The sequence below is a fragment of the Meleagris gallopavo genome, chromosome 7 (assembly GCF_905368555.1).
Source record: "Meleagris gallopavo chromosome 7, MGAL_WU_HG_1.1, whole genome shotgun sequence".
Classification (NCBI taxonomy): domain Eukaryota; kingdom Metazoa; phylum Chordata; class Aves; order Galliformes; family Phasianidae; genus Meleagris; species Meleagris gallopavo.
Genome location: NC_139410.1, coordinates 9,674,432 through 9,702,065, shown reverse-complemented (window position 1 = coordinate 9,702,065; position 27,634 = coordinate 9,674,432). Strand labels below are relative to the sequence as shown.

Below are 27,634 nucleotides of genomic sequence, written 5' to 3'. Positions count from 1 at the left end.
AGAAGTGGATCTCCAAAGGCTGTGCAGCTGGATTTATTCCAGGTAAGCTAACCAGCTCAAATGTTTGAGTGAATGATGTTCTCACAAGGTGCAGTTAGATGGTTTTGTCCCAGTGGTGACCAGACAGGCTAAAAAGTTTTCTCAGTATCAGCCAGTTATAAATCATGTGGCTGAGGAGGAATAATTTCCCGTCATTGCAATATGACTTGCAAATTGTATAAGCCTTCTTATGAGTCCATCTTTGTAGCATTTTCCCATTTCATCAGGCATGAAAGCAATTACAGGACCCTGAGAGCCTTCCACAGAAGCATAGTTGCTTAGAATTAGTGGGTCCATCATTTGCTTGTGCTGCCTGTCTTTTCCCTTTGAAAGGTCTAGAAATGATACTGAGGTTGGATGACTGAGTCTTGCGCCCTTTTTTTGTGGGACTTGCTGTGAATTATAGTGCAATGAGGAATCTCTTCTTCTCTAGTGCCATTTGCCAGAGACTTTGCATTTTGGGTCACTGGAAATGGGCAGGTTTGTTGTAGTACCTTACTGCAAAGTGAATATTTTTAACAGCAAAACAGTTCCAGAAGCACCTCTCATAGCCAGGAATCAAAGGAACTTGTTTCTCTCCCATCAACATTATTTCATTGGTTCAGTATAACAATTCCTGAGTCAAGTCTTCAATGCTAGCTATTGACTGACTTTCAATTTGGAAGCTTGTAACTACTTGACTAAGCTGGTGTTACCTAAAGTAAAGAGCATCATTTATCCATCGCAGTGTTTCTGCATTGGTGTCCAGAGAGTTTTTTGATACTGTGAAAAACCGTTTCTTGGAGGGAGTTGGGATATAGTTTGAACCTTGCTGCAAAGAGCTCAAATGACTGAGTACTGGCCTCATTAAATGCAAAGATAGCTTTAGTTAAAATAAAATCCAAGTGTCAGCTGGTTTCTTGTCGCAGAAAGCTTTAAAGTTGTTGCTATTTTAGTTGTTGCTGTGTCTTTGTACAGGAGGTTACAGGATCCTTGTGGAATCGGACAACAGAATTCTCCAGGTTGAATAGACTGTTACATGTCTGTTTGGGATAGCAACAGGTCATGGATTACCTTTTCTGGGGGGAAAAGGAAAATCTGTTTGGAAGCGATCCTTGTGTAAACAATCATGCAGGAAGCTGAAGAACTCCATTGCTTAGTTGGTATGTTTTTCTAGGTTTTAATCAGAAGAAAGGGCAAGGATCTCTTCTTGGTTTTGGCACCTGGGGATTTGCTCTGGTGATACTGCACAGATTCCATGCTCAGTGACTATTAAGTTATTCCAGAATAAGTAAATTTGGACTACAGCATAGATTTCAGAGCCAGTGTAGTCTGCCTCCGTATTGCTCCTAGTAAGCTACTTGAAATAATAATGTTAATAATAAAGTTACATCATTTGGCTTACATTAGAGCAGGAGGAAAACAAAAAATGGTTTGTCTAAATCACATTGATTATAGCAAAGGTGAGCCGTTTTGATGAGATTGCTTTTCTTCATGGAGAATTATTTAAAAGCTTTTACAATTGAAATTCATGATTCCTTTAATCCAAAATGGCATTGTGAATCTCTGGCTTGGTCTGAATTTTTCTACATGTAGTCCAAAAATAAATCATGAAAATTCTTTTCCTGCCCACCCCTGCAGTATCAGAGCCCTGAAAAATCACTCACCATTCTTTTTGTCTCTGTATATTATTGTGGTCTGCATCAGATGTAATACAACTATAAATGATTGCAGTAGTTAATGTAAGAGTAATGAGGGCTTATATTAGGTGTTGGTTGGTATTTTTTTCCCTCTTTTTTTTCTTATTTTGTTTATTTTTTAATTAAACGTATTCTGAGCCTTTGAAATTGTACTACATTTTCAGCACTTGTAGAAAAAAGATGCTTAGGGAGCAGTGCTGAGTGTATGCAGCCGAGGTCAGCCTGACAGAGAAGAGGACTTCAGTTGTTCAATACTCATGAAAAATGGGGCAGGCGGTCTTGTAATTATGTTCATATTAGCTTGAAAAGATCTTTCTGACCTGAAGTGAATGCCAGTGTTACTTTTCAGTGTTTCTCAAAACCGATTATATAAGTTGGTTTTAGGGATGTGTATGCTTTATCATAATCATATTTTCATGATTTTCTTGACATGAGGCTTCTTTACAACATTTTTACATTATTACCTTATGTATGTATTTTTTTCCCCTCCGGAAGAAAGTTTCTTTGAAAAGGAAATAGGAGCCAAACTTGGAAATCTAAAATAAAGACTAAACTGCTTTTCATTTACTTTTCTGCCCTTTGAGATGCCAGAAGCAATTTCCTCTTGAAGCTGGCTTCCTTTCTGGAAATGATTTTCGTCTCCAATCATGTTGAGGCTCTTTTTCTCATTCTTTCATTCTGACTGACTTGCTTTTTTTTCTCTGACTTGCTACTGCATTTGGGTACTCCTTCTGGAGGTAAGTAATTACGTGCATACAAGTTTCTCTAACTTTCTTTTTCAGTTCTTTACTTCCCACCCCCCACCCCGCACCCGCCGCCCCTCCTCCTTATTCGGTTGGTCTAGAAGGACAAACAAAGCACTATTGGTGTCCTCTGCGAGAGAGCACTGATAGGGGGCTGGCTGTAAATTGACGTGGCATGGAAAATCTCTGCTAGCTTGTAGCAGCTCTAACGTTGCTGCAAAAATCAAGCTTATTCAAACTAAGTTTATGGCTTGAAATCATTATGGATTTGCTGTTTATATATAAAAAATGAATGGGAAATACCTACACTTTTTGTTTCGGGAGACAGACTTTTTCTGTATTTGGATTTACAGCTAATAGAAGACAAAATCAAAGGGAATCACTCGGTTACCAGTTTTTGGTAGTTTTTTTGTTTTGTTTTGTTTTTAGTGAGAGCAGCAGATCTTGTTGCTCCCCCCTCCTTCTCCTGAGATTTAATCACTTGCAGATCTTACCATGGGGTGCGGACTGAGAAAGCTGGAAGACCCAGATGATAGCAGCCCTGGAAAAATTTTTTCTACATTGAAGAGACCACAAGTTGAAACAAAGACTGATTCTGCTTATGAATATGTGTTGCTGGATTTTACTTTAGAAGGTAATTTTTACATTACGACTTCGCTATTCTAAGAAAATAGGAAATAGAATTTAACTTCGTTCTGTTATGTCTGAGTTGTAGTAAATCTGTTATTTTAATCAAAGCCAGCCAAAATGTAAGACTTTTATTTTGAAACACAAATCGTGACAAAGGTCTTCACTTAAATAAAATTACAATGGAAACTACCAAAGTATTTGTAACAACCAAACCATCTGAGTTACACAACTGTCCTTGTTGGGAAGCTGGCTGAAAACTGCTAGAGATTTTCCTAGTTTCCTGTGAGTCAGACACTGCCATCCTTACTCACTTTGAGTAATGGTTGTCTGAATTTAGTGCAACTGTTCAGAAAATATGCCATGCCTCAGCAAGGAGAACAGGATGCCTTAACTGAGGAAACATTGCTTAAAATGCATTCAAATTTGGAAAACAGGCTGTTGTTATCCTTGTTGCTTTGTGCAGGAGTAAGTCTATTCCTTAGTTTATACAGGGAATACTTTACTGTGAGGTACATCCCAGGCCTTTGGTAGATCTTTTAAGGGTATTATAATTTTGTTTGGGCTTTTTTCTGCAAATGCTTTATTTCTAGTTGCTGAATAGGCTTTTGAAATTGTGACAAAATGAAACAAAATTTGTATGCGTAGCTGGAGGCAGACAGTGCTCTGTGGGATACTTCCTTCCCGAGGGTGTCCTGTCTTTAACAGAGCAACTCCCTGTTTCCAGAAAGTTGAAAACATAAACAAGCCCAGATGGCTGCCCTCTGAGAGCAGGCAGCTCAGTTTTGCAGCCACTTTTTTGTTAATTTGCATTTTATAACCATCCGATCTACTGGAAATTCTTAATATTTAAGTGGTTATAGTAAATGGTCTAGATAGAGGGATTTGCTAAAGGGAGGAAGTGTAAGCACATGCCTTGTTACATGTTCGGGAACTTTTTCACAAACAAAACTTAATCTCTGCTTAGTTTTCTTCCCAAATTAAAGGATTGTAGTAATGTTTTTATTAAAATTCATCAATGTGTTCACTGAAGAACTACAAGAAGTACCTGAAGCAATGTTTTACTAAGTTGTAGTACTTGACAGTGTTTATTGCTCTGTTTATTTACTCATAGACAGATGAGGTTCTCATTGGTTTATTCTTTTGGGATAAACAAAGCTTTGGGTAGATAGGTAGTAGTAGGTAACTTGCTGGAAATGAAGATGGACTTGAATGCATACATGAGTTGCCTAGTGACCTACTGATAATAGGAAGGACAGTAGAGTTCAGGGTTTTTTTACGCTTACATGCATTTAATATTTTTCAGTAGTTTCTGTCCTTGATAGTTTAGCTGTGTTTTAAAGTAACAAGCTTTTGGAAGTGTTGTGTAAAGGATCTGCTTTAAAGAAGATCGAGGCTTTAAGGAGGAGTTGCATTGAAAAGTGCAAATAAATGTTTCTCTTCAAAGTATTTTAGCAGCCTTTACAGTAGCAAAGATTCACTTTCTCCTTTTTAGTCCAATATTCAGAAGTGCTTAGCTTCAGTAACTTACTGTGATATTAAGATTAAGATGGTTGCCTGGTTGTAGGTACTAACTGCAAGCAATTAGATTTGTGAGCATACATGTGGTTCTGTTGAATGGCTTTAGCTATGTGCACGTATGTAACATTGAGGGTCTTTGTTTTGAGGCCTCTCAGCAGCTAAAATCGTGAAAACAGGTAGAAACGGTGTACAGAGTCTTTCTTGGAGACATTTCTGAATGTTGCTTGCTTATAAAGCATGAGGATTGGCTGAAGAAAATAAGATGGAAAGAGTAGTTCAACTTATTTTCTTTTTAACCCATTCAACTCATTTGCATGCTTGTTGCTATTCCAGTATCCTTGGGCTAAACGCAACTTAAAGAGCGAGCTTTTTATCGCTTCAGACCAAACTTAGTTTTCAGTAGGCTGTCAAGTTATATCTTCGTGATACTCTGGTGATTTCCAGAGCAAGGTCTTCCCCTTATGCGTGACATGTTATCATTGGATGTAGAACCAAGTTTAAAAAAAAAAAAAAAAAAAAAAAAACCAACTGAACTGAATGTCCTTCCTTGTTAAGATGTACAGTAAGCAATAGCCTGCATTAATATGAAAGTACTTCAAGGATAAACTTGTTGTATTTCAGCTTTATGTTCCTTATTCTCTGCTTCATCGGATTTGAGAATTTGAGATGCATGAAGTTGGAATAGGCCTACTTGAGAGTCTGGCAGGAGTCCCTGATCTTCTCGCAAGCCATGATGTAGATTAGATCTACCATACTGCATATTCTGAGTGGCATTCCTGAGCATCTTAATTTGTTGTGAGCAGTGTATTTTACCTTGTCTCTTGTACTTTCTTGTTCTCTCCAATATTCCCATGTCCCTACTGCATGAATCAGCTCTGAGTTCCACGGAGGTACCCCTGCACCAGGGGAATCCCCAGCAAGAAACATTACAGCCAGTCTTTCATTTTGCTGGGGAGCAGTGAACTCCAAAGTGTAATTTGAAATGCCTGTCAAGGACTGCAAATTCCACAGTTTCAATCATGAGGCATATCTCAGATACAAAAGCAACTGGAGGTCAGTTTATGCATGATATAGGGCTAAGCTAAGTATTCCTTTTCAAGCAGAATGCTTAAGGCTTTTTCAGAACCCTCCTACTAGGGAGAAGAAGGAATATTGATGCAAGGGTATTTCATGTCGGTCCATGACAATGACATGCTTTAAGTTGTTGTCACTCTGAACAAGAGAGTGTGTGAATATGTATGGAGTAGCTGTTCTGTCATCATCTTCAATACAAGCATCTAAAGCTTATTATACAATTCACAAGTTAGCTGTAGTTCTGTTATTTGTACAAGTATTTTGGTTACATATTGGGAAGTAAATGATCTTTAATGGTTAAAGCAATTGAAAAATGATAGCAATTGAAAAGATGATAATGTTGCACTCATAACTGATTTTTTTCCTGCATTTGCATTGCTGTAGAATAGTTAGTTCTTCAGTACTCCAATACTGTGGCAAAATACATGAGCTATTGACAGTGCAGAATGTTTCTTTTCTCTATGCAAAAGTTGTGGACTAGACTGTTCAAAAGCTTTTTCCAGCTCCTATGTGCTGTTACCCTACTAATCAGAAATGCTTGCATACCCTCAGAGGGATCCTGCTTGGCAGTTAGTGACAGCACATAGCTTATTGTGACATAGATTTAAGTCTACTTGAAAACTGTAATTGGGACTGTATTAAAATGTCAACCTGCAATCTGCAGATCACTTCTAAGAGATCAAAAAAAAAAAAAGTATTTGAAGAGGAGAAACCAATTGTTCTAGGCTTAAATTAGTTCTGTGGCAATTTACCTCTCAACAGGGATTCAGAGGGTTCTGCTGCAGTATGCTTAAGACTTTGGCTAGATGAAATAGTGGCTTTAGTATTCAGACCTATTGCATATTTTGGTGTTGATGCAGGTTTTTAAATTAGCTTGACAAAGCTATATCCAGTGAAGTACTGCTAAATAGATCATATTAATTTGTAAATATGTATATTTCACCTAGTTGTGTACTTAGTAATCAGCTCTGAATCTTTTATTTCTTGTACAAGATATCTTTTTAGTAAGCACCTTGGGATAGGTTTTGTGTATTTTAAATAATAGAAACTCTCTTAGGAGTATGTATGTCCATAGTATAACATGCTTCTCTTCTATCCTTTCAATGATTTTAGCTTCCTCTAATCCAGAAGTTATCAAGATCAGTTCTGTGTTGGATATAGCATCTAAGGTAGAAGAATATTACAACAAAGGATATGTTGTGGGAGCTGTTCATCCTATTCTGCTGCCAATTGGACATAGAAGAAATTTCCCTGCAAGTCACATGTATCGGGTGGTACTTTCACGATTAAAATCAAGGTAAGAATGAAATAATTTTATGATTTTGCCCCAATGCTTGTAAGAGGGTTGTTCAACACACATGGTTTTAAAGTACCTCAAAGAACCAAGTTCCCTATCTGGAAAGGTGACCAACTCAATAATATTTTTTTAATTAACTCTAAGTGTAAAATAGGTGAATGTTTACTTTAGTTAACTTTAAAACAAATCTAAATTTGCTTATCGTAATTATAACAGAATTTTAAAATGAATTTGTGGAAAGAGAAATTGTTAAAATTTACCCCTTTTATTTTTAGTACATTCTTATAATAAAGAATCATGTCTTAGAGCCTGGAACAAGTACAAGATTAAACAAAATGCCAGGAGACTAATAATCTGCTTCAATTCTCTCACATCTGTCTTTTCTTTGTTTTTTAAGTTTGTCTTTTCACTTGTTCTGTAAGATCATTACTTATCTGTAGGTAAAATACAGTTCCTCAAAGAGAAGTAGGTGATCCTTCTTACTAAGAAGGAGGAGCTCTGTGACCAGGTTGCTCAGGATGGGGCCTTGGGCAACCTGGTCAAGTACCAGATCTGGAGTTTGGTGGCCCTGCCTGTGTCAGGGGGTTGGAACCTGATAATCCTTGGGATCCCCTCCAACCCAAGCCATTCTGTGATTATATGATTCTATGAGTGAGGAGGCCATACAAAGCTTGTTTGCTGCAGCAAGAGAGATTCAAGACTTTTTCATTCCAGGTACATAATCTTATATATTACTCACGTTTTCACTGACTTATAATCACCACATGTTTGTTAAGAAAATGTATAAAGAAATGTTCCTTTAATTGTGAGGAGAACAACCTTCTGTTCCTAATTTGAGTGGCTAGAAGGATCAATTTTGTTTTTGCATTAAGAGGTGTCATGCTTCCCCTTCTATCTGTTCTAGTACAATGCACAAAGGTTCTTCCAGCTGCTTCTGAAAGTCTGCAGAAATGTGACTCTTGGAGTTCTACAAAATATGGCTCATTTGAGGGACTTTTTTTTTTTTTTTTGGTCAAATGCTTTGTTTAAGCAAGCATCACCCATAGCTGATACAACTTAACTTCATAAATACATCTACAAACAGGGTGAACGTTGTCTGTGTGGACAAATGCTTGAAGAAAAAAATTTGCTTAGTGGAGCTGAGGTTTTCAAGAGCTGAGGCTGCCTATGCTCAGCTCCCTCAGCACATCTTAGCCCTGTTGATGTGGGATCCTTATGAAGCTGTCATTTGAACTGGTAGGCCATTGGAACAGGTAAGAAACAAGAACCCGCAATCTCCTCTAAACTGCTAGGTATAAGTTCTCAGCCTCTTCTCAGCCATATGCTGATGCCATATGTACCTCTGTTGGATTTCTTGAATGTAGATGCATCTTGTCTAGCCACTAACTGGAAGGAAAACTTTGATACTTGAAAAATCTCCCTGATGCTTCGTTCTAAGGCAGGAGATTATGTAATGGGATCATCAGCTAAGATCTCATTATATTGATGATATACAGCACATGTTGTATGATTAACAGCGTAACTGACTTAAGATAAAAAATAATTAATACTACTGTGTAATGGAAGCTTTTAGGGTTGTGAAACCAAGGAGTAAAATTAACATATTAATAGTGTAAAAGTACCATTTCAAAGCTGAGTTTCAGAAGATGCCTATAAATGATCTTCAAATGAAATTAGTATATAAAATATTTTTTATCCTGATGTTGAAGTACAGAATAGCAACTTACTGTGTGTAAGAAGTAGAACAAAACACAAAAAAAATATAGTTTTAAGTATGAAAAAGCATTTCCAGGATTTATTTCATAACTTTTATACCAGAAGAAAAGAATTCTGTATTTGCCCAAGTTAGCAGCAAACTACTGACAAAGCCTGCTTTTTTTCTGTGTTCTAGCCAGAAGCATGCAGCATTCAGAGGACAAAGGAACCCCAGGCTAGTGATTGAGGAATGTCCTTTAACATATGAAACACTAACAAATGAGGTAGTGAAAGAACTGTTAGAAAAGGTAATGGAATTTTGTGGGTTCTTGTTCGTTATATTTTGTGGTGGTGAGTTGTGTTTTTTGGTGTTTTTGTTGTGTGTTTTTTGTTTTTTTTTTTTTCAAACTTGGATTTTTTTTTCCTAGGGTGCTTGTAAATAGTTGAGGATTAGCAAATGACAGATTTGTTTGTGTTTGTTTTAGCTCTGAGCTTTAGCTTTTGGTTTTACTTTTTAGAAGCTACTAACTGTTTCCTTTATGCAGAGAGATCATTTTCTTCACTAATTTTTTAACTTAGAATTTATTATTTAGACCTGGAAAGCTTTGGGAGAATAGCTGCTGAGAGCACTGCAAGCAGAACTGCAGAATCAGGCCCAAACTTTCAGTCAGTTGTGGTAAATTGCTTGCTTTGTAGTTTCTCCTTGAGTTAGTGATTGTTTTTTTTTTTTAATCTGAAGTTTGATCATATTCTGTGTAATGTTCATTAGGAATACCTCCAGTGAATTTATTGATTTTTTTCTAAGCACGTCTTTCTTCGAACAAAATTTAATAGATGCAGTAATTATATTACAATGTTCACTTGGCAGAGCTTCTGAAAATATTGTAAATTACAGAAAACTGAACTTCCACTGAAATGAAACTCTAGTTCCACTTATTTTTGTTTCACTTCCTCTGCAAAATTGAAGACTTACTTAAACAGGAAATTGTTGTTATTGTAAGAGTTATCTTTTCATCAGTTGTCAAAGAAGGAAGCAGAGTAAAAATATTGGAAATACTTTAATGATCACTGAAATTAGCAGAGTTCTTTAATTTTTCTAATTGGCTTTTTTTGAAATTTTCAGTAGTTAAAAATTGTGATCTGTTTCATTATGCATTTATACAGTATGCATATTGCCACGTTAGTAGTGGGAAAAAATGCTTAAAATTAAGTAGTGATTCAGTCTTGCGAGGAAATGTAGAAGAGAAGAGCTACATAAAAATTATTTTTACATGTTCCTGGTGTTTTTAAAAGGTTGAGGGAGGAATCCATTGTAAACTTACATACATATTTTTCAAGATCTTCAAAAACAAGAAAAAATAAGTTTTTCATAATGATTACATGTCAAGATCATTGCTTTGCGTACATAATGGTGATAAACTGTAATACTGTTGTGATACCTAAATGATCTTGTAGTACCTCCAGTTGTTAGAGAATTACTCGGAATAAAATAGTTTCCATAATTACCTAAGTAGAGATCTTTCCCTCTCTGCCCTCACTGAGTGCTTCATAAATGATTTTTTCTTTTGGGACTGGGGTTTCCCTGCGTTTTTGTCAAGTCTTTATTGCAGTAAGAGGAAATGCTTTTTATCCCAGCAAAAGAAAAGAAAAGCCCTGCTTCCAAGAACAGATACTTCCTATTGATTGCACATATTGTGCAGTTGATTTTGGAGACCCCAGGAGAGGGAAAAACACCCATGGCTAAAAGCAGAGGGAAGAGTTAGTAGTTTTAGAGTGACTGGCTTCACAAGAGTTCAGAAGTACCATACTGTTTATTGCACCAGCATGCTGTCTGTCACTGGGATGCAGAGAGGGAAGAAAAATCTTTGGGTTTGTGCTTATTGAAGGATTTTGTGTACAGTGAAGTCAGTAGCAGTGTTGGCCATCCTTCTTGGACTGAGCCCAAATATGTGCTGGCTTCTATTATTATTCTAAATATTATTCTATTATTCTAAATAAGGCTTCTATTTACTTGAAAGACACAGACAACTTACATAGACAAGCTGCCCTTCTGTAGTGCAATACTGTAACCCCACCTCTCCTTGAAAATCAGCAGTTTACTAAGTAAAATGTGAATTATAGTAATATATACTATATTGTTTTTTAATGTGTGGCACAGTGTCGTAAAACAGCTTTACAGGTAAATTTTGGTTTTAAATGCAGGTTAATGAAACAGCTAAAAGAGGAAAGAAGTTCGTGGGATTTGTAACACAACATTTTCCTCAAATTAAAGCCTGTAACGGAGCAAGCACAGATGGGAATGCAGAGCTGGAATCGACACTGGGCAGAAGAAATAGGGAACACAGAAGAACATGTTCCGATGATGACTATAAAAACTGGAATAAAAAGTCACTGTGTGATAACCTATCTGAGAGTGGGAATGAAGAGGAAATGCAAGCAGATAGTGGACTGTTACAGGATGGAGATTTCCAGTTTGAAAAAGAAGTCAGCCCTATTAAACCACAAAAAGGAAATGGTAATGAATGCTTTTTTTGTGGCAGAAACAAGATAGGTTGTTGTTTTAAAAAGGAATAGAATGAAACAGCATATTCTGTCATGAAATATTGTTTTTGGAAGATACATCTTTCTTAAATGTGTCCATACTTTTTTAGAAAGTAATTACTTCCTGCTTTATATATCTGAACTATAGTAATACTTAGATTTTTTTTAAAAAAGACCTTGGTTCTAAGTGTGGTGCAAATAGGTAACTTTTTTGCTTGATATATGTGTAGCAAACGTGGCAGGAAAAACGTGATGCAGATGTTTTTAAAGCTATTTCCAAATATGTTGGTTTTCACCTTGTCTTAATATTGACCCTAAACTTGTAATAAGCATCTAAAAATACTCTATAATGGTCCCAGTCCTCCTGTCTGTTCTAAAATGACAATGAGGGCATCCCCATTCATTCAGAGCTGTAATTCTACGTGCTTCTAGCTAGCTTGCATAATGTATGGCAAGCAAATCCATTCATAATGGATTCTTTCTAGTTAACAAGCCTTCAAGAAGTATTCTGAGATTACTTCAACTAATGCACTGACCATGAAATCAAAGAGGATAATTGTTACAGAATGAATTTACACTAAAGAAAATGAAGCTTACAATAAGTTGCTTAGGAAAAGTATCATTGAAAAATGTTGTTGCTGTGGTAGAAGATTTAGCTGTACAAGAATCTATAAGGTACATAGTGTAGAAGATGCTGCCTGAAACTGACTTTTGATGCTGAAGCACTAAGCCCTTCTCGTTTGCTAGGAGGAAAATGTGGAAAGGAAGAAGGAATCATAAACTCATAAGAAGTAATGTATTATAGTACTGTATTGAAAGCATGAAATGTGAAACTTGCACATAAGATCACAGGTGACCCTATTGTCACAATGTAATGTGCCAGATGTTTAATTGCTCTCAAGAGCAATCTTGCTCTTGCCTGCAAAAGAGTTAAGCGCTCTCTCTAGCTGGTGGACTGTGAGGATAATGACTAAGCACTGAGATAATCAATGTCACTCTTATTTTTAACACTTCAATTAAAGCAGTTCTTGTACAACATGCTGAGCCTTTATAGCATGATCCATAAAAGCTTAACTCTTTCCTTACAGCTTGAGATAGTGAGTTTGCCGTCCGTAATAGAATGGAATCTTCTTTTATTTCTTGATCTTAGAGAGAATGCCATCTTAACATCATCTGAGTTCCTCTGTTTTGGCGGTGTGAACGCTTCTGCTTTCTAGAGGGTTCTGTTGTTTTAGGCTGCTCAGAAGTTGCAGTAGCAGACATAACATGAGGGATTTGGGTTTTTCTGTTTGTTTTATTTCCCCACTACAGTGACAGTGACATGAGTCTATCTTGTTCTTTCCTTCTGGAATACATTCAGTTAGCTAAGATTTTGTAACTCAGCACCAGCGATTACTTAAATAGTATGACTTTTTGAATTTTTATTTTGGATGAATATTTGACCTTTTTGTAACAGCACTATCTTAATATGTAGGTATTTAGCACATTTGAGAATATGCAGGTTTTGTTTGTTCTGCATACACTCAAGCTCTCATGAGTTTCTGTGTGGAAAACCCCAGCAGGCCACTGATTATACAGGTATTTAAGTCATCTTCAGAAAAGAATGATAAAAATGAATCCGAGGTATTTGTAATATTTAAAAACTTAGAACATTTTAATCTTTCTTTCCAGTCATTTCAAATATTTTTAGCCTTAAGTTCTATGACTGGCAAAAGTAAAGTGTATTTCCAGTGGGTTTTCACTTGAATCTACTATGTTTTCCTTTTTGCAACATATGCCTACATAAAAGGTCTGGTGAGAACCCAACTGCAGTATGTTCCAATTTGTATAGTACCCCACAACTTAACCTCCTACAGCCTCATCTTTTTTTTTTTCTTAGTGTTTAGGGCTCTAGGTGCAGTCATGTTAGGAAACAATTTGTAAAACTGTTACTTAGAAAAACAGGCTGGAATAAGAAAATGTCTTTATTTGAAAGCTCTGTCTTCTAGAGGGTCATTTCTCTTTTTCTTTTCTTAGACAAACTTTATACAGTCTTCAATGTTTTTGATGATGACTCTACCTGCTGGACCTATCATGATGGCACCTTGTCCATGAAAGTAACAAGAAAGGGACCGGTTATCAGTACACTGGAAGCAGACTGGCTAGAACTAACCACATTTTATTACAAACAAGGATTATCTTTAATTGATTCTTTTGTACATTGGGAAATTTCTAAAGGTGAGTACTATCCCAGAGTACCTTGAAGCTTTTACTTATTCATGTGGATCTAATTACTGTGCAAAAAGTAGATCTTGTTTTGCATGTTGGTGAAAGGCAATACGTAAACATGTTCGGATAGTCACAGTAGGTTAGTAGAATCTGATGCCTAAAAAAGAAATGATTTTGTGCAGTTATAACTCTGAATAACAGCAATTTAAATTGACAATTTTCAAAGCATAATAATGAAATAAACCTAGAACCTAGTTTCTTTTTTTTTTTTAAGGGAAAGATAATGGGAAAAAAATCATAAGATATGTTTCACTCCTGTTCATGTTCTGCTGCTGCTCGCTTGAAACATTTCTAATGAAATAAAGAAACTTCAGTTCTCGTTGTGCTTATTGTACCATTAAGCCTAAAGTTGAAGTAAGGCTTCCGATACTTTCTCCTTTCTTCAGCATTTTGCTAGGTTTAAAATTCTTAGCATAACCCTGAATTGTGTTAATTTGACTGTATATCCTGTAGTTTCAGATCCAGCATCTTTCATTACATTGTTCTGGTCAAAACTGGACAAATATACAGAGTAGAGAAATCTGCTTTTTGCTCTTGCTCTCAACTGTAGGGAGATCCTCCAGCATCTTTTCATGTAGCTGGGAGGGGGAGACACTCCCCTCCTTGTGAGATGTACAAGCTCAGTTAGTACTCAGAAATTGTTACAAATAAAAAGCTTCAGACTGTAGGATTTTCCCTCAGATTTTTATATTTCCTTGTTCATTCTGTCTGAGTTTGATCTCAGTTGTTTTCCTGGCTATTTCGGAGTTCCTAAATGTGGTTAAGAGAACTGAATTTGTCTTGAAGTTGGGTGTTGCAAGATTTGTAGAAACCGTGTGTAGTTAGCATTATACAGTTACTTGAAATTATTACTAAGGAAGTGGCAATACTGTAGTGCTCAGTGAACAGTCCAAGAGAGTCTGACACAGTTGATTGTTTCAGAACTCATTGTCTATTGTAATAAATTTCAATTTTAAGAAAGTGTGAGATCTTTAGGTTTATATAATGTCATTCTCTCATGATTTGATTTATGAAGACAACAACTTAATTTTTTTTTTCCTCAATAACTTAGCTTTTACTGTTACTTACATTTCTGTTAGCTCAGCAACAAAGTCAATTTAGTACTTGTCAGAATCTATGAAGGAGCAAGTGCATCAGTATCATTATATTTCCACCAAATTGAATTTGTCACCTATTCCCTCTCAGTTGCAAATTTTTTGCACGTAAAGAGTGTAATGGCACAGTTTGTATTGGCAATCTCTTCGATCTCTTAGATTTTAATTCCCGTCTGTTGAAGTCAATAGAAAATCCAAGATTACTTTGAGAGTGAAGAGGTGAGAAATCGTACTGGTTTTCAATACAGTTTTTTTTTAGAGCTGCAAAATAACTTTCTGGACATAAGTTACAATTCACCATGGGATATTTTCAGCAGCTGTTGAAATTAATCTTTGCAGCTGTTCTCCAAAAACAGTTTTTGCAATCTTCCCATTCCCCTGTTGCTGTCTGCTCTTTCCTATGTGAATAACTCTCCCAACTTTAATACCCAGGTTATGACTTGCTTAGGGAGTTGTGCTGCCTCTTGCAGCAGTTGGTGCTCCTGCTCCAGGCCCACTGGACGGGTATAGATTTCAGCTGGACACATAGGTGTGACGCTTCTGAATTAAACTGAATGTATTTGAAGGCACAGCCCACCATGTGAATCACGTTCTGCAGCTGACAAGTATCTGTGACCACAGTAAAGGACTATTTCAGCTGCTGAGTTTGCAATACATCCAGTATTGCAAAAACTTCCATTTTTTAGTTTGCTTTTAGATTGTGAGGCGCCTTAAGCAGCAGTTTTTCTTCCATGTTGCTTTAGTGAATTGAGCAAGATTTTAACTATTGTTTAAATAAAAATGAAGACAGTAGATGCAGGTAGAGCTGCCATAGAAATGCTCTTCTCAAAACTCAATTCCTAATTTAAGACAGGTGGATGTTTGAGAGAACCAAATCACTGATAATTCTTAACTGTCTTCTGTTGTCAAAAGAGAACAAAAGTAATCTGGGTACATCCTGTTTTACCAGCCATTTGGTTTACTTCCATTCTTCCTTGCAGACTCTTAACCATAGAAGTATGTAAGACATGCAGCACATTTTTTTAATGCTATCAATAAGTATAACCTGGAGGACGTGATACGCTTTGAATTAGCGCTTTGTCTTAAAAGCCACCACTGAATGGTGGTACGTTGTGTAAGATTTAGGGTTATGTTTGAACAATGCTGAAAGTAAAATTCTAGCATGTTACTGGTTGACCATTTTAAGTATCTGCCTGAGTACTGAAGAATGGCTGAAGTTCCTGAACTAAAGAGATGGAGTGTTTTTGAACTAGCAGGAGCTGTGCAGGCATTCATATGATTGTGCCCAAAGCCATACATCACTGGTAGGGAAGAGCCAAAATGTGAACTAATATTTGATGTGCAGCTTTAGTTGGGGGTGATTGTACTGTTAGACTTTCACAAGTAAGTCAAGGAGATGGGCTCTCAAACTTCCTTCCCATCAGGAATCCTCATACAATTACTTCTGTTTCGGGCTTTTCCTGCACCCATTCACGTATTAAAGTAACTGCAGATATGCTTTACACTTCATGCTTCATTTGTCTTTACAGCCTCTCTCACCACACCAAAAGCCACATTTATTGTCAGACATACAGTGTTGAAGTTGAATAAGGAGGTTTTGTGCCTGTCTGCTGCAGGGGATATGTTGTATATGGGAAACTTCAGTTTGGACTTGCTTTTGAGAAAATGAAACACTTCATAGCTCAATTTGTATGGGAAAAGGAGTTCTGAATAACAAGTTGGCTGACCTGCTTCATGAAGTTGTAACTAGATGCAGAAAGAAATGTCAGTTATGTTATATAGGAGCTATATAATTGAGTTCCTAGTTCACTTTAAAGGATTTTTCAGTGAAAAAAATAAGCCCATGTGTACATTGCAGTGATTCTGATCTAAAAATCTGTATTTCAGCTTAAATTTGTCCTTATGTTCACAGGCGATCATTTGCCCAGATCTTTAGAAGGATTATTTATCTATGAAGAAGGTGGTTCTGGGGTTCCAGGTTCTAGCAGGAAAGGAAATGATGCAATTGTTGTTGAACAATGGACAGTCATTGAGGTAAATTGGTGATTATTTGGCAGTACAATTTCCTGCTTACAGTTTATTCATATCCTTAGTATTGCTGTACCAGTGTTTGTTGAACATTACAGGTTGCTTTGCTTAAGCTACCTGAATAAGTTAAAACTAGCTTTGAGTCATAAAAATGAAGTCAGACTTCTGCCCATCATTGGTCAGTGTTCTGGTGTTCTGGTTTGATACTCATAAATGTTCACACCAGCAAATACAACAACTAAATAAAATTAATTATTTTATATCTATTTTGATATGGAATATGTATATTTAATTTCAGCAAGTGTGGGTTCACAGACAACATGCTGAGGTATTCTTAAAGAGGAAGAAAATAGCAAAACCTGGAATGAGATTTAAAAAAAGATAGTAAATGAATTAATAGGTCTTTCAGATGTAGGGCTTCTCTTAGTAATTTTACTTTTAAATATGGAAAGAGTTAAATTTTTTTTCTAGTAAAGTTGCATGTGCTGATATAGAGTGGCAAAGCAATAAAACTAATAATAAAATGTTAAAATAATATGCTTGTTATGAATTAGTAGCATTTAAAGTAATGACTGGAAGGTTGCTAAGGACTTGCTTTTGAGATAGACAATAATAAATACATTTACTTACATGAAAAGAAGATGGTACAAGACTAATACCTACAAAAGTAGATTTATTTCTAGAGAGATGCTTGTTACTCAGATCTGAAATAAAAAACAAAATGTATCAGTTGTGAAAACTTTTCTGCTGTTTAAAAAGTTTTGCTGAAGGGGTTAATTCAGCCACGTGGCAAATGTAACAGAGGTGTGCTTTGAGTGGCTTGTTGAATCAGGACTCATGTTTATAGTTCGTATTCTCCTCTTTGTTTTCCTAATCTTCTCTTGTCTTAGACTTTTCAAATTGCTTTTTTTGAAATGTGAAAAATCTTTTCATACCAACCACAACAAATTATGACATTAGAACTAAGAAATAAGAGTATTTGTGGTTTGTTATGTATAGAAATGCGAAGAAAACTGTGCAGTCTTTACTAATTTCTGTAATTATTGATGTAGGGGTGTGAAGTGAAAACAGATTATGGACCTTTACTGAACACGTTGGCTGAGTTTGGATGGCTCCTGACCTGTGTGCTCCCTACACCTATTGTACGACATGACAGGTATGCAGCATCTTGGTGTATATTCAAAGTTACACAGCTTAGAGAATTATCAAGCAATTACTTTGTGTACTGAAATATAAAAGCAAGAAGTATGCTAGCAATGTTAACTGCATGTAAAACTTGATAATTGTTTAGCATTATGGTGGATTTTCTTTGACCACCCTGTGTCAGGACTACCAACTTTAGTAAGTTTCAAACTTAGACCAAGAATCCAAAGTGTAAAATCCATTGTTTATATATAAGCATGAAGTATTTTATTTAGTAACCTTTTTCTCACACACCCAGCCTTCAGTGATGGGGTTACTCTTAGGCTTCATGTTTTAGCAACTGTCAAAACGTCTCATTAACTTGGTGCTTTGGTCAGTGGCTATTTTACACTATGTAAGAAATGATTTTGTCACAAGACAGTCATGCACTATATGACAAACTAGGGAGGAGAATGTGCTAGTCCAGCAAGTTATTGAGCTGTTTCTCATCTGTAACACAGATGTTGTTTCAGTTTATGCGGAGTACCAAAGTACTGGATTTCAATTCTCTTATTCTGTTGCTATAATGTTACTTCAGATTTCTTTGGGGAAACAAACATTTATACGTATAGGAAGAGCTAAATAGTAGACATAGGTCCTCTGTATTGTTCCAGATTTTTTTTCTTTTTAAAAGAAAATGTACTGTTCTTTGATTCGTAATACCAAGCTAAAAAATGGCAAGCACATAACTGAGCTAAGCGTACCTGGTGTTTGGGGTTTTTTAGAGATTAAGAATGCCAAAGTTCAGGGGAAAAAAAAAAAATAAATGTACTGAGACATAGCTTGGGACTCATTAAAAACAATGGAAGGACTGAGTAACTTTAGTAATCTTTGGAACCAGACCTTTCTGTATTAAATAAAGACAGCTTAAAAAGGATGCGAATGGAATATTCAAAGTGAGCTGCTCCAAGAACATGGAACTTTGCTGAAGTGATTTGAAATAATTAAACAAACTCACCCACGTGAGAAGGTTGTTTTTCTGATCAGAAAGCACCTCTTTTGTTTCTGTTTTTTTTTGTTTTGTTTTTTTTTTAATTTTGTGTATTTGTATTGTTGGGATTTTTTAATAGTTTTAACCAACTGGATACAAGCAAAGGCAGAAGAAATTCAGATAATAAATTTGGTGCATTCTGCTATTAAGGACTGCTGTATGTTTTTCCTCTCTTCATAAACACAGGAAGCTCTTAATGTACTGTGCAAGGCTCCCATTCCAGTGAGAAGTTGTTTTCAGAACATGAAACAAAATTGTTATCTTTCAATTCATTTTTAAAAACTAATCTAAGCGTGTTAGCTTTGAACATAAGCCTTAGGGGATGCAAAGTGCTGAGCCTGGCTTTTATAACAGCTGAGACTTTTAGTCTATTTTAAAGCTTGAGAAGCAAACCTTCAGGATCTAGGTGAACTTTTTGAGAAGTCTTGAGTGGACAGCGGGGATAGAAAGGTTGTAAGTCACAAGATGTTAGAAGTTTACCTTCTCTTTTACGGCACAAGCAGTGTAACTGTGCATATCCCCCAAGGGTTCATAGGGCAGGGGTGGGGAGGTTTGTCCTGAGCAGCCATGTTGTAGAGCAGAACGATGCTATTTTGTACCTGGTAGATTGCAGAGCGATCTGGCCTGAATGGTTGTAATATACCTAACACACAACTATCTCAGTTTCTTTAAAAAAACAAACAAACAAACAAAAACCCCTAAAAGCTCATTAATAAGAATTCCTAATTGGGAATGAAGAATTCTTAAAAGACTCCAAAAAAGAATGTGTTATCCTGCCAGTCTGAATATTGATTGATAAATTTTAGGCCTTGATGTTGGAATTTAAAGACGAGAAGGAAATTCCTAGATGATTACTAAGTGTCTGATATGAAAGATGCCATTACTGTATTGGTAGATTATCTAGGAATGTCAGTTAAATGCTGAATAAAGAAGGGTACTTACTGCTGCCAAACAGCTGTTCTTTTCCCAGACTGAGAACTCTGACGTCACATCTCAGGCTGAATATGAGCAGGGTCCAGAGCCACTGAACAAACAGGATGAACGTGTTGAGATGATTTGACAAATTAAAGTTTTCACATTTATTTAAAAACTGAAAACTGTGCAAAATATGTAATGAAAATTCTATTCAAGAATAAAAGATGTAGGTAAACAGAGCAGCCTGCTCCCACTTGTATTTGCCTACATGTTTTAGTGTATTCTGCCTTACTTTATTCCTATTGCAAAACTTTGGTAATTGCAGATTTCTGTGATCTGCTCCTTGCATTAAGCCTGTTGCTCCTTCGTAGACAGAAGGTGTGACCACAGGCTAAGTTTGTTTATTGTAACAGGTGTGTTTTGCACTGGGTGTTTCTCTTGTTTGGGTTTTTTGGTGGTTTTTTTTTTTTCTTCTGGCTAGGAAAGGGTTGAAAAGTTCCAGGCTATAAAGCCTCTTCCTGTGTGGTGGTGTTGTCTGTCATCCTGAAAGCTGTTCTTCTCCATAAAATAATGTCCTGTTGTGTGGGCTGTCCTGCCACATGCTAACTGCATGTCATGCATCACGGTCCTGTTTCAGGCATAGGCAGCAGTCTGTAGGCCTATTTTGTCCTTCAGTTCCCACCTCAGGCTGAATCATGCTGGATACAGGAAATATTTCCTTAAGAAGCGTTATCTTTGTTGTTACAAATAGAGTAATAGTAGATAGCATGCAGAGTGTCTTTTGTGCCACACTGTTTGAAAAATAAGGATGGTTTTGGAGTATGGGTTTTTTTGTTTCAGTTATCAGGCTATATTACCCGTAGAAATTCCTTGCCTTCTGTCAGGGATTTTGTTTTTTCCAGGCATATAAGACAATGGAACATAAAAACAGGTGTGCCAATGATGCAATGTTTGTATCTATTGATATCTTTGATACTTTTTTTAACCAACAAATCAGACCAAGGAAGAATGGAAGAGACTTAGGGAGCCTCCTACATTTTATATAGCTGTTACTTGTAGCTAAATGCTTTCAAGACAAGAATTTGACTATTATTATTCCAAGTTCAGAAGCTGTATGGCATGACTAAAATGAATAGTCCTTTTAGATGTTAAGTCTAACAGTTGGGGAAAAAAAACGTGTCAGAAAATATGTTGTTGGTGCTTTGGCGCTACTACAGTTAAAAAAAAAAAAAATACTGTGATTTTCTAGAACCTCATGCATGATTATGATCTAAAGCAAGATTTTATTAAAATATACTTCTTAATATTAATATCTGATGGAACAGTTGTGGTTCAAGTCAGCTAGGAGCCTTACTGTACCACTGCTATCTGCTTCATAACTGGGTGTCCAAATGCAAATGCAATTCCAAAAGAGTGTGAAAATTTCTCTTAGGAAATGCAGATAAACTGAATTGGTAAAAAGAATTTATTTTGCTCCTTTTCTTCATTTTTCAAGATATGCTGTCCAGGTTTAGTTGATCCTTATATAAAAGGTTTCTGCACAGAAGTAGTAAAAACAGATGTAAAAATCATGGCTGTTTGTGGTCCTATCTGGATTCAAGTAGGATGATTGTTCTTAGGATTATTTGAGATATATGTAGATGAAGAGGATGGAGTTGCTGCCCAAACAGCAAAAGCAGACAAGCAAAACGGTGGTGTTCTAACAAAAGAGTCTCTGTTGCTCTTCATCCCTTGTAAAGGAAGGGACAGGAAAAAGGCTTCAGCAGCCTTACTTAGCAGTGATCTTTATTTCCCCTCACTGATTACTGTAGTCCCTGAAAACGGGCAACACAAACCGTCTGCTAGCATAGAAAAGCAAGCAGGCAAATACAGTGCAGAAGCACTGACGTGGTTATTAGTATGTCATCACAAGCAACTTAGATTAAGTTTTCAAAATGTCCTAATTTAGGAAGCAAAGTGGGAAGGAGAAAGTGTGAGGGAAGCTGTGGAGTGTGCTTGCTCTAAGCATTTTTTTCCTCATTTAAATTCTTTGGAAACCCCTGTCATCGAGTTCTTTGTGAATGAAGCTCATAGCTACTTTGTCGTGTGCAGCATTTTAATCAGGTCAGACTTAGGCATTTGCTAATTTACTCATTGTCTACTCACCATTGTGTCCTTCCTCTGTTCTAGGAGAACTTGTACAAGCTGAAGGAAGCTTCACATTTGTTTCCTTTTGTTTTCTCTAAAGGAATGCAGACACAGTTGTGAAGTAAGGCTTAGGCATCTCCCCTTAGTAGGGACTCTGCACAACCTTGTCTCTTAAGAGAGATTTCCCATTTAGTTACTATTAAAATGGGCACAACCAGGCCGGGGAAAGTAACTGGCAAAGTGGAGTAAGTTTGCAGGATTACTGATTTCCTTGTTATAGTGTGGAACTGTAACACATTCATTTTTTTTCAATGAATGGGAATAGTGAAGTAGGGATTCTCAGAAGAGAAAACATGTTAAGCTGAAGAAACAAATGAGCTCATTGCCCTGTTTCCCTGTTTACACCATAGGCTGTAGTTTATGATAGTTCTCTTTTTTTTTTCATCCGAGGAAGATATGCAAAGACCTACTATTGCCTGAGCTCAGCTGCACTGAGAAGATTGTGAGGGGCCAAACACCATTGCAAAGTCACCATAATTCACTATTGATCAACTCAGCACAGCTGGGAATACTGCTGTTTTGTGTATTTTCTCAGAACTTACTTTGAGGGCCTCTGCTAGGGTAGGCTCTTGATAAATTCTTCCTGATCCCATTTCAACTGTTTTAATTCCCAGTGTTCTTGGAGCGGGTCCTTAGCATGAAATACAAATTCATGCTATCATTCTAGCACTGGCATAAAACACAAATCAGTTACTTCAGCCTTCTGTATGTGGTTGTTAAGATTGTAATAATTTATAATACAGCTTTATTATTGAAAGAAGAATGGGCAGAATCACAGCTTCCTGAAATAGGCTCCATATGTAGGAATCGCTACAAGTCTGTTTTAAGTAGTTAACATTTTGTGGTTCTATTCCGCTGCATTTCTTTACCTTAGTTGCATATCTGTAGTCATTTCCTTTATGTACATTAAGAGCTCATTGACTACTCCTAGAAATAGAATAGAGAAGAATTTATCAAAACACAGTATCAGAGCTTTGGTCTTGATATTCTTATCTAATTCCCCCAGTCTTGCTCTGCAAGACACATGATCAGTTTGCTGGACTGTTTCTGATGGAAAGGTGGTGAAAACATATTTTATAAACCTTATATTTTCAAGAGGATGTAAAGGGGGATTGTGCTATTACCAGTAGTAAAAGAATGGTTTTGAGATATCAACATGAGTTGGTTTTGAGGAACCATATGTCTTTTTGAATAAAATAACAGTTGCTTTAAATCACTTCTGCAACTGCATCAATATTTATAAAAGTTCAAGGACTAAAAACTGAATTCCCCTTTTTTCCTCTATTTGTCTTCTTGATTCTCTTGTGTATCCTATGCCATTCTCCATCCCACGCACAAAAGTTTGCATCATTGATCTCATTGAGGATGTATAGGTTAAACTGAACTGAGACCTTTTAATCATAGGTGATGAAACGGCAAGCTTGTCTCACCGTCCTAGTTAGATATTAGAACCAGAAAGCACCTTTTAGTTAGCAGTGATTCACAAATTTCATATCACAAAGGTCTTGAGATATTTGGAGCTGTGGATCTATCAAGATTGAGGGTACTTGTGCTGACAGGTAGTTGCATGTTGTACATCTGCCTGCGAAGACAGATGAAAAGACTTTGAGATTTAATTTCAGATGCTGTAAATGTGTGGACTTACGCTTTCAAGTGCAGTTCTGTTACTCCAGAACAAATAACCCCTTACTTTATACTTTGTTTTCATGTCCAGTATGTGAACCCAGGTGTGTGCTTCTGTTTTTTTCAGTACAATTACAGACCTATTTAAGTATTGATACACCAGTCAACAGTTGGCAGTCTGTGCTTTTCTGACTCATGCAGCAATTTACAGTTGACTGAAAAGTGTGAATTTATTACAGTGAATATTATTGTCTTTAAATGTTCAAACCATTTTCTTTACATTTTAGTGAAGGAAATCTAGCCACAAAGCAAGTTGTTTTTCTTCAGAGACCTGTTGTATGGAATTCTGCTGTCCAGACACCAGAGGTGAGTAATGTGCTGATGGCATCAATATTAAAATAATAAGTAAAAAAATGAGTAATTCACACAGTATCTATATAGAGTAAGAAATAACTGCTTTTTTGGGGGGGTGAGGCTGGCTGTACTGCAGGCATTTCTGTGGAAGTCTTAGGGAATTCGTAAGTGAGCTGCCTCAAATCCTGCCTCTGTTGCCTATGAAAAAGACGACGCTTTATTTTGACCTCCAAAGCATCTAGTTTCACACCAGTAGAAGAACACGAGTTCCAAGCTGCACTATGGATTCTGTAGTCTGGAGGTTAACAGAGTGAAGAGTTAGCCATTGCTGCATGAAAATGTGTGACAGAAATACAGGATTTAGAATGCCTGTGGCTGTACCACTGCAGCCCCTTGTCCCTTTTGAATGAGGCTGCTGTAATAGTGGCTGTATTTTGAGGATTAAACTGATAAACATCACATCCTACTCAGAGCCAAGATCACAATAGCTGTGGCACCTGTTGTGCTGTGTAGTAGGAAGGGCCAGGGAAGGATAAAATGGGGGCGGCTTCTTTGCCAAGTCTTTATGCATCCCGCAGTGCATTTTCCTTTTTGTTTGTTTTTCTATGGCTATTCTGTCTTTAACTTTCTTCTCCTGTAACAGTTTTTTAAGAAGCTAAGAGAGCTATATGTGTTTCAACTTAAGCCAACACTGGAATAGAAACTTTACTAATTTTGTCTTACATGATTTTAGATTTTGATGAAGGAGTGATACTTAACCTCTTCTTTCCCAATCTGTAAAATAGTTCGTTAAGTTTCTAAGTATCTGGAATTCTTATTTGATCTTTTCACCTTCTATCCAGACTGCTACTGTCAACTGTTTTCCTCTGATTAGTGTTTCTAAAATACATTCTTTCTTTTTTGTTCTCCTCCAGATGTCTGCTTATTTCCAGCCTAACTTCCTTTTCTCTGTGTCCCATGGTAGTTTATTCTTCCAGTCCTGGAAGAATGGCTTTCAGGTTGCACAATTAAAATTCTGCTTTATTTTTCATCTCCATCACCACCTTAATTGCTGGGTGGTTCTTGTATGCTGTCTGTAATTTGCTTTCTTGATCTACAAAATTTGAGCTAGTTTTTCATCTCTGTTCTGTGCTGTTTCCCTTGCCAATGCCCTCTTCTAAATTCTCCCAGTTCCTCTTGTAATTTTCCTTCCACACACTGTCACAGCTTATGACCCTGGCTTTCTCGCTTTTGTAGTCTGCTTTTTCTGGAACATAATTTTGTTGGTATCAGTATTGTAAATGCATAAAACCATGTTGGTTTATGATTATGATCAAATAAAGTAGATTTTTTGATATTTCTCAGCTTTTTTTTTTTTTTTTTAACTAAGTACATTGTCTCCTGGTGTGAATATTCTTTCCTTGGTAGCTTTAAGACATGCTGTTTCTAACTGCAGCCAGCTTGTGAAAGGCAGTCTAGCTACATGGCTCAGGTTAGAAGGGTTAAGACTGGATTCTGCCACAAGATGCTGTAATACAAACCAGTTCTGTAAAAACATTCAGTCTGAGGAACTGGTGAGTCTTTGAGACGTGTTTGAAGTTAAAAATAGAGGAAGCATTATGCTTGCTGTGTAAATGCTATTGCCTGATTGCGAGGTATTCACAAGTTGTTGGACCTTCATGTTCTTTATTTATACAGATAGAATGGTGTGTTCTTAACGACTGTTTTACTGCAATGGAAAACTTTTGACGTAATCATTAAAATATTGGAAATCAATAAGAGGTGATTTTGTAGCCATTTACACAAGCATTATAGTGTTTAAAATCTGAGGAGACATAGGATCTAAATATGCCTCTTAAGTATCAGTGAATATTTTACTTCCCTGCCAGGAAATCTCAGTCTGATGAGGTCATTTTAGCGTGGGATAAAGAGGTAGTTGAGGCTAGAGCTGAAATGCTACTCTACTAAGCACGATGGGCTGGGACCATGGCAGGGCTTTGACCCACAGGCAAGTACCAGTTCTTGTAGTTCCACTGTGGTTCATTGTCTGGGGGCTGGCAGTACATGATGCAGGTTGCTTTGTGTAATCAGGGTTGGCTTTGTTGCTGCTTTTGTAATTAGTAGATTGAAACTAAAGAACTTGGTTTCAGTAAGAATTGAGGGGAATCTTCGGTTATCTGGTCTTTTATTCCCACTGGGTTCTCTTTCTGAGGAGACTGTATCTTATGTCCTCATGCCTCATACCTCTGCCTACTTGTATATTCACGGGTCTGTGCAGTATATGCTCTGGCTTATGATTTATGTTGTGGCTCAGACACCTCTTGGATTTAGAAAGGCTGCATTGTCCTTATGAGTTCCTCATCACATACCATTTGCTTTTCTAAGAAACCCGATCAGAATCAGGAGGAGACCTGATGTTAAACCACACTCATGTTTGAGAGTTTTCTCTTTTTTTCTTTATTTTTTTCAGTCAGATTTTCCATCCTCTTACTGTGGCAAGCAGGCAAGGTTTATTTCCTTCTGTTTCTCTTGGGGCAACAGCATTTCCCGTTAGTCTCATTTCTTGATGTCTCCTGTAACAGCTTCCCTTAAATACATTTCCTTTTGCCTCAAGGACCATTGTTTTTACTCTTCCAAAAGGGTTTGGGAAAAACATTATAGATGTATAGGAGGAACAAAGAAGATGTCAGAGCGTGGCACAAACAGTTTCTGCAAACAACTGGTTTTATCACGGGATAAGAGTGCTAAATCATTCTGGACCTACAAAGTACTATATAGGAATTGAATATTGCTGAAATATTTTTTTTTCTTTTTACCATTTGTTTATGCTTCCTTGAACCTTGACTGTGCTGTATCTTTTGCATCTCTCTCAAAATTTATTTGTATTGGAAAGAAAAGTATCTGTTGGGATTTTTCTCCAGAGGAATTCATAATTTAAGCCGATGTTAAATGCTACCTTATTTAGAATGCAATTTGCATTAATTTCAGACAGATCGGTGACTCATTGCAAAGTGTTTAGCTTTTTTTTTTTCTGCATAAGCTAACGTTTAAACATTCTCCTGTATTTCAGAAGAAATCCTTGAAGCAAGTTACTGGGGAGGAAAAAGGCAGAGCTGCTAGCAGGAGTGTTGGATTAGACACTGCTACTTCTAACCCTGTAGAAATTGGACAACCACCTGATGAGTTTCACCTGTCTCCTTCTAAACAATGTTGTATCAAAGAGGCCTCCTCCCAGTATGGGGGTTTCTCAGGGTTTGGTAGCAGTGATGGAGTATTAAGGGAGCTGGATGATGGACAATTTGACCAGGAAGATGGAGTCACTCAGGTCACATGTATGTGATCAAGTAAGTAACTGCATTAGATGGACGTGTACATAATTCACACAAATGTAAAACAGTGTACTACTTTAAATGCTTTGGTGTAAGCTTTTGACTTTTCCCAGACTCATTTTGTATTATCGTCTGTTTCTTTGTTATGCTAATCCTACTGTAGTAATAATACTACTGCAAAATAATTTGGCTTCCTGTCTGTCTTCAGTAGAATAACTGCCTAAATGGGTGCTCTGCTGCTTGTTGTTAATATTTTTAATAAATAGGGAAACAGAAGCTGCAAAAAAAAAAAAGAAATGACAGTTTGTGTTCTTTAAGAGAGAAAGGAATGTGGATGCTGAGCATTTTCCACAAGCTGGAGGACTGGTTATTGCCTGTTTTTCTTAATTACTGTTTTTTAAGACTGTTGTAAGTATGAGTAGGGGGGGAAAAAAAAAAAAAAGAATTATCTGCATATTGTTATGTTTT

General features: G+C 36.7%; 1 protein-coding gene across 2 annotated transcripts; it reads left to right on the top strand.

Moving 5' to 3' along the window:
• The first annotated feature begins 2,566 nt into the window (after positions 1-2,566).
• On the top strand, positions 2,567-27,463 carry RFTN2 (raftlin family member 2). Of its 2 annotated transcripts, none has more exons than XM_010713407.4 (9): positions 2,567-3,095; positions 6,797-6,980; positions 8,872-8,983; positions 10,878-11,190; positions 13,233-13,433; positions 16,491-16,612; positions 17,659-17,762; positions 23,792-23,870; positions 26,908-27,463. In XM_010713407.4, exons 1-9 carry the CDS (start codon positions 2,957-2,959, stop codon positions 27,175-27,177), a joined length of 1,524 nt encoding a protein of 507 aa, XP_010711709.2. In that variant the 5' UTR covers positions 2,567-2,956; the 3' UTR covers positions 27,178-27,463. The 2 variants fall into 2 exon arrangements, with proteins under 2 accessions (XP_010711709.2, XP_085083707.1); XM_085227581.1 differs by lacking the exon at positions 2,567-3,095 and adding an exon at positions 5,243-5,404.
• Positions 27,464-27,634: the final 171 nt, after the last annotated feature.

Coding starts and splice junctions, on each gene's coding strand:
- RFTN2 (XM_010713407.4), top strand. CDS start 2,957: ATGGGGTGCGGACTGAGAAAGCTGGAAGACCCAGATGATAGCAGCCCT. Junction 3,096..6,796: donor GCTGGATTTTACTTTAGAAG/GTAATTTTTACA, acceptor CAATGATTTTAG/CTTCCTCTAATCCAGAAGTT. Junction 13,434..16,490: donor ACATTGGGAAATTTCTAAAG/GTGAGTACTATC, acceptor TTATGTTCACAG/GCGATCATTTGCCCAGATCT.